The sequence below is a fragment of the Mesoplodon mirus genome (genome assembly GCF_964341445.2).
Source record: "Mesoplodon mirus genome assembly, chromosome: 6".
NCBI classification, from domain to species: Eukaryota; Metazoa; Chordata; class Mammalia; order Artiodactyla; family Ziphiidae; genus Mesoplodon; species Mesoplodon mirus.
The window spans coordinates 12,035,108-12,051,428 of record NC_138982.1 but is presented as its reverse complement, the minus strand read 5'-3'; the positions used below and the strand labels follow the sequence as shown (position 1 = coordinate 12,051,428).

Here is a 16,321-nt window from a genome sequence, read left to right as displayed (position 1 = left end):
GTAAAACATGTATTTCTTTTAGTCTAGTCACATTGAAGACATATAGTCAGACCTAATTATTATTACATAGTGGGCAGCTTTCTGTTTTTTTTTTTTTTTTTTTTTTTAAGGATAATACGTAGGCCAATATGTAACAAAAGGTGTTTAATTATTGTGAGTAAATTCGATACATACTGAATATTCCCACAAACTTGTTCTGTGCTGGGTACAGTAAAACATAAACCAGCAGAGTCCAGACCTTGAAGTAAGTATGTTGTAGAATACTTTTGAGTATCAGATAAATAATAAAAACTTTGGTCATTTGTTTTATTTGTTTTCTTTTAGGCTAAAGAAAATTCTTTAGAATAAAAGTAGTTAGAAATACAGTTGGTGTAATTATTTGAGTTTGAATTTGGACGGAGCAGAAATTTATATTTTTTTGGCGGCACTGAATGTAGCACCATTAAACAGAATACAGATGTGCTTTGTTTTGAAAGACTCTCAATATATGAAATAATTGAAAGACGTATTTGGTGGTGGTTCTTGGCCTCACCAAAAGGAGTATTTCCTCTCTGAAAATACCTACCCAAGGATTTTGCTATATAGCAACTCCCCAGTTCATTAAAGTACTTGTTTAAAGCTGACTAGCTCTATGACTTTGAGGTAAGATAAGGAATTGACTTTGCAGTTTATAGGCTCTTGCTAACTAAAGATAGCAGTAAGGTAGACTGAATTAAAAAAAAACTAGAATGGTAGTCAATGTCACAATATAAAAATAAAGTTGATATTGAATTAAAATGAATATAAAGTAAAGCTGATATTATAGTAGTTTTCTAGGTGGCTCTGTTCTGGGAGATTGATCCAGCAAACTCTGGTTGAAAATTGAGGGATGGTCTTAGTTACAGAAATCTTTGCTGTTAGTGTATATGCCTCATCTTACTTTGATTGTATATTGCTAGCTTTTGCTCACTTTTCATGTTGAACTGTAATTGTTTTCATGCTTCAGGCAGTGAAACTTAGAGCTGTTCCTGATTTACATATTGTCAGGGTAAATAGCAAGGAATCAATAAATACTAGGTAACAGTATATTGCATTAAAAGACGGAGAAACATCTTGCAAGAGGCAGAAATATGGTGGATGTTTTGAGACTATTTTTAAAGATTTTTTCTTCATTCATTTGGAGAAATAAAGTGACTTAAAGGCAGGAAAGCATCCACATTTTCTAAATCTCAAAGATAGAAATTATGTTAAAAATTGATTTTTGATTAGAAACAATGAAAATGCTGCTGCTGCTTCTTTTGATCTTTCCCATGTCAACCAATGTTTGTTTCTTTTAACTTCTAATTAAATATTAGAAGTGACATCAGTGAGCATATTTTTCACTTTGCATTCAGAATACATGTCTTGAGCAGAAGCTTTGACCAGGTATTGAACTTAACACTATAGAAAAAGAGATCGACAAAAATCCCATCCTCAAGGAATTCTCGTATTATACTAATTCTGCAAACAAAACTGAACCAATCTAATTTAGAAGAAAAATGTGTGTCTTCAAAAAAAACTTGAATGTTGGCATAATCTCTTTAGAATCATTTGCCTTTGGAAAATTTTGAAAGATTATGTTTTATTTGATCATTTTGCTAATTGTTTGTGAAAATATTTTTATGATTTTGTTGTTATTAAGAAGTATAATTTATATGTATTCTACAGGGGACCAGATCCTATCTTCTTTTATTCTATGAAATAAACATTTTATACCTCTCATAATTTAGGTTACATTCCCAATATGCCTACATTTTGTATTGTCTTACATAGTTTATACAGAAGGCAGAGTGAAAATTTTCTAAAAGCAAAGCTTTTTAAGAGTGATGGCTAAAATTTTAACTAACTATGGCAGATTTATCTGATGGACTTCTTTTTGGCAGTGAGGGCAGCTTAAGTGTGCAGACACAAAGAACCTAGTCGTTAGTGATGGACAGCATTTCATTATATTAGTATGAAGGAAAGCCAGAACACATCAGAGTTTTCAGTTTCCACACTGCTTTTTAATTTTTTTCCCTTTTTTTCGAAGGAAAGGTTGAAATCTTTAGCTGACACTTAGACGTATGCAGTGCCTTCAGGCTCCTCCGTGGTAGTGTGAAGTATGATTAGGAATTATGTAGGAAATGAGTGATATTTTTTCACATTGTTCAAATGTTCTTATCAGTGTTTACTGAGTATATTAGTGGGTATGTTGAAATAAGGAAGGAGCAGATTGTATACAAAAGAAGCATTGGTTGTTTATATATATCTAGATAAATGGCACTAATTTGTCTACTTTTTGTGTCTATGTCTTTATATATATATATATATATATATATATAATTTTTCCCCCAAACCAGTCCTCTCCTTGAATCCTGTTTTTTTTGAGTAAACATATATTAAGCATGTGTTATTGTGTAAAATATGGTGCTAGCTGCTGTGGCTGGATCAGGGAGGTGACTGGGACAGAAATTTTGCCCTCTGGATACATTTTTCTATCCATAGGTTTGTATATGTTGTATCTGGCATACTGTAGCTACATCATAATAAATGCTGGGGATTAAAAAAAAGCTTCTTGATTTCTTCATTGATTCAATGAATGTTTATTGTGCACCAAATAGTTATCCGATTTGAAAGTTCTGGTGTTGCAGAGATAAGTTTAACTATCATTTAAAATTAGAGGGAGATTTTCATTTCACCATTTATTTTACAATAAAGAGACTGATCCAGAAACACCAAGTGATAATGACAGATAGCTAGCAGCTTGAGCAGTTTGAGGTCTTTGCCACATTCTCTCCTTGGCTGCCCTCTCTGCTAGTGTTACTCCAGCACAAGGCTACTCTAAGGAAACTGTCTGGAGAAAATAACCCTCCACCTAGCCAGTGTCCTCATTTGACTCCTACCCCGACCGAGCCTCAGTAAAAATTCTATATTCAGAAAATGAAATTATATACCATTTGGAGGAAAACTCCCCCAACTAATAGTTTTTAAAATAGAACCCACTTTATCCGAACTAATTCCTTCCCCTTCCTTCAAAATTTCTACAATAAATTTAAATTTCCATTGTGATTTCATTGTAATCTCTTCTGCAAGTTCAGTTGGGTGGACATTTCCAACTGCTTTTTCCTTTAGGTGGGGGGTGGAGAGAGTGGTTCCATAATATTGGTTTGTGGCATTAATTAACTATGAAAATATAAATATGTGTTTAAGGTGAAGACATGAAGGACCTAGGGTCTGTCAAATGAGAGAAGTAAGTCAGAAAGAGAAAAACAAATACCATATGCCAACACATATATATGGAATCTTAAAAAAAAAAAAGGTTCTGAAGAACCTAGGGGCAGGACAGGAATAAAGATGCAGATGTAGAGAATGGACTTGAGGACACGGGGAGGGGGAAGGGTAAGCTGGGACAAAGTGAGAGAGTGGCATGGACATATATACACTACCAAATGTAAACTAGATAGCTAGTGGGAAGCAGCCACGTAGCACAGGGAGATCAGCTCGGTGCTTTGTGACCACCTAGAGGGGTGGGATAGGGAGGGTGGGAGGGAGATGCAAGAGGGACAGGATATGGGAACATATGTATATGTATAACTGATTCACTTTGTTATGAAGCAGAAACTAACACACCATTGAAAAGCAATTATACTCCAATAAAGATGGATAAAAAAAATAAAGACAGAATTATCAGGTGTGTTGCTACTTACTTGCTTCAGTTTCATTAGCTTTTAAGCTTTTAAACACTAGCTGCTAGTAGTTTGGGTGATTATAACTTTTGACTTAAGTTTATATCAGAGGCGAGGAACAAATAAATAAGCTTAAGGAACACTTCTGTTGCTTTCTTCTCTGGCTCCCCAGTAGGGGGAATATACAGATGAATAAAGTCGTGGATCTGAAGGAAGACCATGCAGTCTAGTATAAACAGGCAATCCCAGCATGAAGAGTAGAAGGTGAAACATGCTGTGAAAAAGGAGAGGAAAAGAGCTGTGGAGGTTAAGAGGAAGGAAACGATCTTTTACATTTATGCTGCTCAAGTAGATGTTTGTAGACGAGGTGACCTTTGAAATGGGGCTTGAGGGTGAGTGGTTTGGATATGATTGGGAAAAGACGTGCTAAGCAGACAAAACATCATGATTAAAGATATGGAGAACAGGTCAAGTAATTCAGTGTGACATCAGAACAGGTTATTTAATGGAACGTTATTAATGTGAGGCTGATTCATTTAGATTTTATTTTACAGGCCAGGGTTTGGTAAACTATGGACTGGCCCAGGCTCTTTTTTTGTAAATAGTTCTATTGGAGCACAGCTAAGCTCAGTTATTTGCATATTGCCTATGGCTGCTTTGTACCACAATGGCAGAGTTGAGTCATTCAGCAGAGACCATATTGCCCTCAAAGCCTAAGGTATTTTCTGTGAAAAGCTGGATAGTAAATATTGGCTGAGTCCTGCTTTCGACCATAGTGGAGAACCACCGATTCAGTCAGGGGACTGGCACAGAATAGTTTTCAGGAGAGTTTGTCAGACAGTCCTTGTTAGAAGTGGGGAGGAAGGTGGGTGATGTGGAGGCTTGTAGGGTGTTTGAATTAATCTAGTCCAGTGACTTTTAGTGGGAGTAGAGAGGCTTTAAATTCTAAATAGATTAAGTAGATGGAATCAATGGGATCTGGAAAAAGATTTGATGAGAGAAGCCTTGGAAAGGGAGGAGGGAAGGCTGAGTGAAAGATTTTCAGCTTGGGTGACTGTATGGTTGCTGGTGCCACAGAAACAGGGAACACAGAAGGACAAACACTTGTAAAAGTTTCAGTGACCTGTTAGAGAACACTGACGTGTCTGCTAGAGGACTCAATATGACCACATGAGGTTTCCACCTTATGGTTTTTGCAGGACCCAGGAATATTTACCACAGTTGTGGAAAGTTTTATTTTATTCTTCATATTTAAATGGACCGATTTACTATGAGAACTATTTTTATGACTGTTGTGCAGTTTTTAGAAAGTTTGAGCTTTTGGGTTGTTGTGGCTAAAATAATTTTAAGTAGAAAACCTTTCTTGCTCTTTGAAAAGTTAAATCGGTTCAAAGAACTTTCCTGAAGTACTTAAACACAGAAACAACAATGCTACTAGAAGAAAAGGGGAACATTTCAGCAACCTTCAATTTTTATTCAAAGTCAAATCCTCATTTGAATTACATGAAGATAATTTTTGCCTTTTACATTTTGCTTTACAGGAATTGCTTTTTGTTTATAAAGGTAATGCCTGTTTATAAAATACTAAATTATAAGAGCACAAGTTGCTAACACTCCTCCTTCTCAAGCTACTGACGTCTGCTAATAGTTTGAGCTATACTGTGGAGATACTATATCCTTCGCTGGGATTACAAAGACAAAACAATCACTTTGCCAACTGTGCATTTATAGCTTTGAATACATGATGCTACCTATAAAATATCTGAATCAATTTGGTCCAAGTCTCCAATCATATGATTCTCTGACATAATGAACTCTCTTCATCCATCTCTCCAGACAATGTATTGGTGTTCCTCTGCAACTTGCCAGGCAGTCTCTGCCTCAGAGGGTTTGCTTTACTTGCCTCACCGCTCATGGCTCACTTACACGTAAAATTGGTCTTATTTCCTAATCTTCAATATTAAAAAAAAATTATATCGGTGACTAGTAGTCTTGAGGAAAATATCCCTGTTAGAAGAGATAGGATTATCCTTGGAGACAAAAGTCTAAAGTGATCATACTGATGAAATCAGTTGTACTTATAAGAAAAAAAGAAACTTGTTGTATTTATGTAAATATCATTTTGTGAAGTCAGATTAATTCAGTTTTGTAAATAAACAGGGAGGGAGGAGTTGGCTTGAGGTTTTAGTCAGAACAAATTTATTCTGATTTAAAATTTATCTTAAAACGTGTGTGTATTTGGCTAAAAATAAAGTTGTTTAAAACTACAGACTGGTGTAAACTTAAAAGTGAGCTTTCTCCTACCTCTTGTTTCATCAGTCCCTTTCCTATAGTAACAATAATGTTAATTTTGTTAACTTTTTTGAGAGATTATAATGTGTCAAGTATTGTTGTTTTTTATTTTTAACAATAACTTGATGAGATAGGTACTACTTTCTCCCTCATTTTATACTTAAAGAAACTGAAACATAAAGAGTTTAAATTACTAACTTGTCTGTGGTTACTCAGATAGCAAGTGACAGAGCTGGAATTAGAAACCCAACTGGCAGACTTCAAATTGTACGCACTGAGTCACTTTATGATTATGTTATTAATAGTATTAAAAATTTCCTGCCCATTGAACCTGGAAGAAAGAAAAAACTATATGCCAAAAGTGTATCTATGTACACATATATCAATATATGTTTTAATTTTGAAGTTATTTTTTGTAACTGAAATAAAAAGCAATGATAAAATTTAAATTCTCTAGAACAATTTAAAATGAAAAAAATAGTCTATCTCTCTGACTCCAACTTTACGTTTACTATTTTTTTAAAAATTGGCTAGGCATAATTACTAAATTTAGTTGCACATTAGCAACATTTTAAACCTCTTTTTTTTTTAAAAAAAGATTGAGAAATGGACTGTCTGGTGAGGGCGTGTATACTTGTGAAGCCTGGTTCTTTAAGGGAAAGAAAGAGAGACAGGAAACAGAGGGTAGGCAGCTTCCTTTTTTAAAAAAAATTTTTTTAAATTTATTTATTTTTATTTATTTATTTTTGGCTGTGTTGGGTCTTCATTTCTGTGCAAGGGCTTTCTCTAGTTGCGGCGAGCGAGGGCCACTCTTCATCGCGGTGTGCAGGCCTCTCACTGTCGCGGCCTCTCTTGTTGAGGAGCACAGGCTCCAGACGCGCAGGCTCAGTAGTTATGGCTCACGGGCCCAGTTGTCCCGCGACATGTGGGATCTTCCCGGACCAGGGCTCGAACCCATGTTCCCTGCATTGGCAGGCGGATTCTTAACCACTGCACCACCAGGGAAGCCCAGGCAGCTTCCTTTCTAAAGCACAAGACCTGGAGACTGCAGGAACACACCAGCTCCACTCACACTCCATTGGACAGGCTTGGTCATGTGGCCACATGGCTTCAGAGTAATCTTTAGCCATGTGCCCAGTTAACATGCGGGATTCCATTATTAAAATAAAGGCATAGGGGCCTCCCTGGTGGCGCAGTGGTTGAGAGTCCGCCTGCCAATGCAGGGGATACGGGTTCGTGCCCCGGTCTGGGAGGATCCCATATGCCGCGGAGCGGCTGGGCCCGTGAGCCATGGCCGCTGGGCCTGCGCGTCCGGAGCCTGTGCTCCGCAACGGGAGAGGCCACAACAGTGAGAGGCCCGCATACCGCGAAAAAAAAAAAAAAAAAAAAAAAAAAAAAAAAAAAAAAATAAAGGCATAGGAATGCCTTTGGGGGCATATGGGGGTCAGTTAGCATCTCTGCCATAAGTGTAAACTTACGCTATTCTTGCTAAACTAATTTTTTAAAGTTTCATTGGATTTTTACTTTTATAGAGATGAGAAATAGTCTTTTATTTTGATAAAATATTTCATATATAGAAAGTTATTAAATGTTGCCTGATGCATTACTGCTGTCCTAGCATATTAACAAACTCCTTGAGAGCAAGTCTGGCAAAGGCATGTGGAACAGCCTCCCTACTCCCCAATTCAGATATCACAGCAGTGCATTTGGACTACTGGCTATTAGGAAGACCTGGTGCTGAATTAAAGAGCATTAGTGGGACTTCCCTGGTGTCGCAGTGGATATGACTCCGCACTCCCAGTGCAGGGGGCCCAGGTTCAATCCCTGTTCAGGGAACTAGATCCCACATTCATGCTGCAACTAAGGAGCTGGTGAGCTGCAACTATGGAGCCCGCCTGCCACAGCTAAGACCTGGTACAACCAAAAAAATAGTAAAAATTTAAAAAATTAAAAAATAAAATTAAAAAAAATAAAGAGCATTAGTTTACTCTTCTTGTTTGCCACCTGGGATGTCAAGTCATTAAATTATTGTCTTTGGAAACCTTTGGTTTTGAGGTACTCTGATGTTAAAAAAAGATGCAAAAGAATTTGTAGTTGTAGCAAGAATTATAAGAATTATTCTAAGAATTATAATAATTTCATATTATAAGTCATTGTGATTCTGTGGATGAACTATGAGGAATAAAGTCTCCAGAAAAATCAGTGAAGCTATAAATTTCATTTTTTACATATTTTTTCCAAGTATATTGAGCTTTAAAAAGATGCACTTGTCTATATACTTTTATTTTCGGATTTCAGGCTAAATAGTGATTCAAATATAAATTTATATTGATGACATTTAGTAGCTAAACACATTGTGTCAAAGATAAAGAAATCTTCAGAAATTATAATGGATGGGTACAAATTAGATAGAAACATTAGACAGTTACAATGGCAGCTTCTGTCAATGATTGTGTTTATATTATGTTATACAGCAAGTTACTGATTTTTAACATTTCAACACTGTTTTAGAATTTTGATTTTGGAGAGTGATTATTGAAAAATATTAATGCTAAAAAAGCTGTCTTTTATTTGGATTTCATTTGCCAATGTAATGTAAACACTAATAATTTAATACAATCCATATAATTTAAGTGGAGGGAAGCTTCTTTGGTTTACTCTGTAAATAATTTGTACTAATCCTGTGTTGGATTCTAAATTCTGACTTTTGTTAGAGACTGTTTCTTGGTTTATATGTCTAAATTCTGACAACTGTATTTTAAAACTTCTTTTTTCCCTCATCAAACAGCTTTAATGTTATATTTGCTGGTGGTCCAGAAGAAGTTCTAAAAAAGTTCCAAAAGTCAAACCACAAAGTGGTCTTTGCAGCAGATGGAATTCTGTGGCCGGATAAAAGACTAGCAGACAAGTATCCCATTGTGCACATTGGGAAGCGTTACCTGAATTCGGGAGGTGGGTAGGGTGCTGGAAGAAAAGCATAATGCAAGTCATAGTAAATTATAAATATTGATGAAACAAGCTTTTTTAAAATATGTAACTGTAGACATGAGGTTTGAAACAACCATTATCTTCTTTTCCTATGGGAAAATTATATCAGTTTAAAATCCACAGTGCATTTTATAATTGACAAAGCATTTTTCATCTATTATATCATATGATGCTCCCAACGGCACTAGGCAGCGTAAATGTTATTATTTCTGCATTATAAGTGAGAAAACCCATGTTTCCCCGATTTAAGTGACTTTTCTTAGAGACATTTAGTTATTAAAGGAAAAACAACAGGGATCCAGGTCTTCTGACTATAATTTCATTAAGAATTTTCTGGCTCTAGGATAATGGGTTTAGTAAATTCCCTTACTTAGGAAAAAGTGCAAGCTACACTCAAGTAGCTTTAAAAAATAGGCATACTTAATTTTATCTATATTTTAAATATATTGGAGTAAATTATTTATCTTGAAATCCCTGGTCAAAAAAAAAGATTCAACATTGAGTGTCTAGGTGTACTTTAAGTACTGCATTAGCTATGCCACCATGGATTAAAGGAACAAGTTATCACATTTCCCTCTTTCCTTCAAAAAATAAAATAAAATTTGACTTTGGACCTTATTATAACTCCAAAATGTTTTCCTTAGATTGTGAATAATATAAACATATGGTCAGAAGACATGGCTGTAGGATGGGGGACATGTCAAAGAAACAAGTTGGGTGGAAATTGCAAGCCACATTGGGAAAACAGATTTTGGGGTAATTTATATATAATAACTGATTGTATTCAGGTCAGTTCAAATAAGTGCTGCTTGAGATAGCATTATGTCTGGATTCTAGACTTTGATCAGTTAACTTTTGTCAATGAAACTTTCAGCAAGTAATTCCCTTTCTCTGAGATGCCACAATTACAGCTCTACTCACCTGCATTTTACTTTAGCAACCCATTTCCATATGGTATCTTGGAACTTTGTCAACCCATATGAATATTACATTTTTGAAACCTCAAATCCCAGTGTGTACTGCCTAGTTTCAGCTCACTTTTTCTCTTCATCTCCATATGTTTTTAAAAAGTTCATGGTTTGGGCCTCCCTGGTGGCGCAGTGGTTGAGAGTCCGCCTGCCGATGCAGGGGATACGGGTTCGTGCCCCAGTCCGGGAGGATCCCATATGCCGCGGAGCGGCTGGGCCCGTGAGCCATGGCCGCTGAGCCTGTGCATCCAGAGCCTGTGCCCCGCAACGGGAGAGGCCACAACAGTGAGAGACCCGCATACCGCAAAAAAAAAAAAAAAAAAAAAAAAAATTCATGGTTTGGGGGATCTCCTGACCATTTTATTTTTCTCCTAATTTATCTACCACCTTTGGATTTTCAATATTCAAGACAGAACCCAGGGTTTCTCATATTGGTCACTTTGTCCTCAGTATTTTAGCAGTCCTTCCTCTTAGATTTACAGTAGAGATGGCTGCCCACTCTTGACTCCTCTGTCTGAGCAGTTGAATTGGGAATGAGTGCAGCTTCCATTTCCAACTGTCAGACCCTCAGTGACACATGGCTAACCTTTTAACTTATCCTAAGCCCTAGGTAGTTTAAGAGCCACTTAGCTATGGAACTCTGAGATAAGTTTTACTTTGTATTTATTAGTTTTTCTAAACATGTAGAGTGAAGTACATCATATGTAAATGTATCTAGATAACGATATATCTACTCCAGAATCTGAATTTCAAATAGAAGCACAATACTGTGGAAACAGCAAAAAACTAGCGAGTGCCTTTGTGAACAAATTTAATTAAGGAGAAGGTGTTCATATGTGGGAAAGTGATCATACAAGGACATCAAAACGTCATCCTTATGCCTTCTGTAGTCAAAATAATTAAAGAAATGCTAGAAAATCTAAGTATGTTCAATAAAAGTTTGTGTAAGTTTATGAATGATATATGGAGAGTTATTTAAGAGACATGAGTTTTGTTTGTGGGTACCTCATTTAGTTAAAAAAATCTTTATCATGGAGAGTAAACATATTTCCTTATGAGGAAAATTGCGTAATATTAGAAACTTAATTCTTTTGAAATAATATGACAGTTTAATAGAAAAATGTAAATCATAAAATATATATCACATACTATGAAAATAGATGTAATTCCTTTTCACTTTTTAGGACACTTGGGATTTATGAAACGGATAAGGAAACATAATTTTTGAAAAGCAGTAGTATAAACCATTGGAAAATATCATGTGTTGCTTCTTGAATATGTTTTTTATCACAAAAGATTGGTTATAAGAATTAAAAAATACATCTTTTTCAGTGTTTTGGGATTTTTTTATTTGGCAAAAATGACACAAAAAATGAGCCACCAGTGATTGATTTAGTCATGGTTTCATTTTGTCTTGTTTTCTGTAGTTAACAATAATATTCCTGGACCTATTTCTTTTATTCCTATGAGGACATTTTAATTTTGAGGGTAACAAACTAGGTTTCCTTTCAATTCACAGGAGTAAAATTGGTCCTTTTTAAAAAGTACTGCATATCAATGAAGCATAGCAGTTTGGCTGCATTTCTGAAATTCAGTGGAAGACTCAAACACGGGAAAAATGATGCTGTTTTCTGTGTCTTTTACAGACAGCTGTTGTTGGCATATTTAATGTTTATGCTCTAAGGCCAAGGTGAACAATCCAGTTTTAGACTTTCTTTCTCCAGACCATGACACACAAAACCCAGCCAGAAAATGGTTTAGCAAACACACTACTGACTAGCTCAGTGAAGGAAAAATTCCCCAAATGTCCTAGATATAAAATTTCTTTGGGATGTTTGCAGTCAGTGACAGATCCAACATTCCTTTGATTGCATACTAACATTAAAACCACTGTAGTAGAGTTTTTTTTTTTTTTTTTTTTTTTTCAGAAACAGTGAATCCTTTACAAAGGATCTAGGAACAGCATTTTAGAAGGTCAGAAAGAAAATTCTTCTGTCTAATTCGAACTTTTTCCTAGTAACTCTTTTTTCCCTTATAAGCCTTCTAAAACATTAGTTCTCCCTCTTGTGTCAATTAATTTGGGGAATACATTTATTCAAAGAGAGTCTTTGATTTTGCAATTGGTAGTAAAAACTACCTCTCTTGCAGTTTATATATGGAAACAAAGGATACCCAGTAGCTCATATTTCTCTCATGGTGAGCTGTGAAATTCAAAATTAAGGATTAGGACTAATAGCTTTACAAGTCCGTGTGACTGGTCTATAAAATTAACGTAGACACGAGTTTTGGTCTTTGAATTCTGAATCCTCTATTCTTTCTCTTTTGTATTGCAGGATTTATTGGTTATGCTCCATATATCAACCGTATAGTTCAACAGTGGAATCTCCAGGATAATGATGATGATCAGTTATTTTATACTAAAATTTACATTGATCCATTGAAGAGGGTAGGTAATAGCTCTCACTTTCAGTGTAACTTCCTTGTTGAAATGGCTACTGGTGCTCCAGCCATTGCATCCATATTCTGGGCAGTTAGCAGGCAGAATAATAAATAAAGGGCCATTTCAGTTGTGTCAGTGCTCTCTAAGTAGCTTATCTAGAAGTCTTACAAAATACTTTCTCATACTTTTCTTTGACCAGAACATATTTATTTGGCCACACATAATATGCAAAGGAGTTTTGTTCTTTATTTCAAGTACATGTGTCCTACTAAAAATCTGAATTCTCTTATTAATGGGAGGAACGTTGGGGACAATAGCAGCCTGCCGTAAACCCTAAGGACAATATTCCTGAGACTGGTTTAAATGAAACTTTGGAGAAAAGTAAAAACAAAGTTCTCTAATTTGATAATATTTTTAGTATATTCACCTAGTGTAAGTTAATGTTTCATAAGTTTACTATGTATAACCAGTACAGTTCTAAAATTTACTGAATTGTGTATTTCTAGGTGCTGTCTTTAGGAAACATAAGTGTTTTTTTACGTATATTTTACAGTGAGTTTGCAGCTGTAACTGCTGCTTTTTCTTAGATAAATACTCCAGTTATCTCTATATTTTCAGTAGATACTTCTTAAGAAACTGTATTCTTTAAATGTTTGTTTTTCTTCTCTCCAGTTTTTTACTGTCTCTACGTGCCTGGCACAGCCAGCCTGAGGACTTGGTTTCTCATCTGAGAGCAGAAACCTACTCTTGGCATGAGTGCTAGCCCATGCAGCTTGATGCTTGTCTTTCTGAGTGTAATTCAACAGTGAAAGTGCTCTGAGTCTTATTTAATTGTTTTTGCTTTAGGATGCTTCCTCTGAAATATCACTGCTGGGTCTGTAACATTTTTTGTTGTGTAAATCCTATTTAAGTTTTTCTCTAAGCATAAGATTTTATCTGGTTAGCATGTGTCTTAGTCTGCTTGGCTTACCATAACAAAATATCATAGACTGGGTGGCTAAAATAACAGAACTTTATTTTCTCACCGTTCTGGAGGCTAGAAGTCTGAGATCAGGGTGCCTGAATGGTTGGTTTCTGGTGAGAGCTCTCTTCCTGGCTTATAGACGGCAGCCACCTTCTTGCTGTGTCCCCACATGGTGGAGAGAGAGACAGAGACAGAGACAGAGGGAGGGGTAGGGCTTGAACATATGAATTTTGAGGGAACACAAAAATTCAGTCCATAGCAGCGTGCAAAGACAATTTTAGGAGTATTACTATGACAGAGCAATGTACCTGAAAAACTACATTGAGAATAAGATTTGTAAAGCAGGTTAATCTTTATGATTAGGTTGATTAATTATAAACCTATTGTAGCAGTCAGGGAGGTTATGCTGCATAATAATAATCCCCAACCTCAACAGCTTAATATAACAGGGGTCTTTCTGAAGAAGGTTGCTATAATAATTTATGTATAGGATCTTTAAATTCCCTAAAAAAACAAACTATATTAACATGATAGTGTTGTTTGCTGTTTTTATTGTCATTTTTAATATTTTTTCTATTCTCATTTTTAGGAAGCTCTTAACATCACACTGGATCACAAATGCAAAATTTTCCAGACCTTAAATGGAGCTGTAGGTATGCTTCCTAAATACTGGGTTGCTCATGTGTGCAAATGAACACCTGTGTTTTCAACTGTCTGTCTTTTGTTATATTCATTTGGGGCTATGACTAAGATTGATGTGTAGGTATCGCAGCTTTTAAAAATCATTGTACTCAAGCTGAGCTTGATATAAATATATTCAGTTAAAATCATTTTCTAAGAATAGTACAAGGAGATAAGCTTCTGCCCTTAGGTAACTTAGACTTTAGTATCTCACCATCTGGGGACTGTAGATACAGTTTTGAATAAATTACACTCTGTTATTACACGGCTTTCAGTATCAGCTCTTTACATTGTGAGTTACTCAGGCGTATTAGAGTATTTTAACCTAGGTTAAAGGTAACTGGTAACGAGACATGTACATTGTGGAGTGAGTGTGTGTGCGTGTGTGCATGCCTATATGTGTTTTCCTGATAGACATGTATCTTGATAAAAATACATTAACACATTAAATTTAATTAATTGACACATTAAAAATAAACATACATTAATGCATTAATATTTCACAAATTAAAAATACATGGCAGTTCAATACAGTTCTTCAAGGCAGTTGATAAGTAAAAAGATTCTTAGAATGGAAGGCATTTAGTTTGGAGTGCTCTGGAAATGTGAGGAAAGGAACTTGAAAACAAAACAATAAAATGTTTCTGCTCCCATCTGACTTGTATGTTCCTGGAACTTACATTAGGCCTGATTTTCAAGAACTGGAAATACTATCAGTGATGGCCAGTTGTAGAAACCTAGCTTATGCCTAGCAGTTTTCTATTTGCCATACGTATATTGTTATTATCTTTATAATAACCTAGAAAAGCAGGCAAGAATCCCATTTTATAGATGAATAAATTGAGACAATAATTTAATTCATCTGGGATTATGTCACTCTCAAAAGGCAGAGGTAGTATTGCAAAGATGCTTTCCTTCCACCAAGACCCCTTGGTGTCTTAGCACCTCAGTTTGCCAGCACCAGGTTGGAGAAAGTCAGGTGCTCAGAATCCATACCTGTGTCAATGTTGTCCTTCATTTTGGATATCTGCTGACTTGGAGCAGGCAAAATTTCCAAAAGTGTAGCACATGGAATAGCATGCATGAGAAATTTTATAACAAAAACAAGATGTATAGATAGATATGTATACATGTATATGTATATATGAATACATACACACACATTTTAAATCACTAAAATCTGTCTTTTTAACCCAGATGAAGTTGTTCTGAAATTTGAAAATGGCAAAGCCAGAGCTAAGAATGTGTTTTATGAAACATTACCAGCGGCAATTAATGGAAATGGACCCACCAAGGTGAGTCACAGTGACCATTCTCTGTTTCCTTATTTCTTGGAGATAGACTGTGGAGCAATATATAGAATGACTTCTTCTCCTCCCCCTTCCCCTGCGTCTTCCCCTCCCCCTGTTTCCTTCTCTCCCACCTCTTCCTCCCCCTCCTCCTTTAATATCTTTAAGAGGCTTGGTAAACAACAAGATCCTACTGTATAGCACAGGAACCTATATTCAATATCCTGTGATAAACCATAATGGAAAAGAATATTTTTAAAAAAAGAATGTCTATATGTATATAACTGAGTCACTTTGCTGTACAGCAGAGATTGGTACAACGTTGTAAATCAACTACACTTAAATAAAAAAAATTTAAAAATACCTTTAAGAGGTTTTATTTTGGTGCCGACAATTTACTAGTTTTGCCTTTTACACAGTGTATTATCTGGTTTCATTTAGATGAATCAAACTGATGATTTTTCCTCAGCAGATGGATAACTTTCTATTCTATTTGTAACACATTTCAGTTTAGTGTTTAATGTAATAGCTTACTTGAGAGTGAGCCACATTTCCCTCATACAGAGTATCCTCTCTGAATAAGAAATGTTGAGGTTTATAAGGGATCATTTGTTTCACCTGAGTCACCGTTGTCAGAGTTAATAGCTCTTAACGTTGGGGTGTAACTGTAGGTCCAGAATGCTTCCTCTTGCACTTATTCTATAACAAGGTTGATGGATTATAGTTGACAAAGATATAATTTGTCTAATGAAATTTTATGTGCTTTTGGAACATGTATAATTGAGCTTGCTGACAGTGTTACTGACTGCAAAATCTGTAATAAGATTGTATCGCCGGAATCTAATTAAAATAGAACATGAATTGTTATATATACATGTAAGTATATATACACGTATATACACACACACAAACGTACACATATATGTTTAGTAATACAGTGCTTAAAACAATGTTCTGAGATACTAAGATGATGCCTGGCTTACTCATAAATACCTAGAAAAGAGATTACCAGATAA

At 35.6% G+C, this 16,321-nt stretch overlaps 1 protein-coding gene across 3 annotated transcripts in view; it reads left to right on the top strand.

The window, feature by feature from the left end:
* The window catches only part of PLOD2 (procollagen-lysine,2-oxoglutarate 5-dioxygenase 2), a 107,728-nt gene that overhangs the window by 48,838 nt on the left and 42,569 nt on the right, over positions 1-16,321 (top strand). For all 3 annotated transcript variants that reach the window (XM_082624197.1, XM_082624196.1, XM_082624195.1), the window contains exons 4-7: positions 8,764-8,927; positions 12,265-12,377; positions 13,925-13,988; positions 15,214-15,311. In XM_082624197.1, the coding sequence (XP_082480323.1) occupies positions 8,764-8,927; positions 12,265-12,377; positions 13,925-13,988; positions 15,214-15,311 (439 nt within the window). The remainder of the gene's footprint in view (positions 1-8,763; positions 8,928-12,264; positions 12,378-13,924; positions 13,989-15,213; positions 15,312-16,321) is intronic.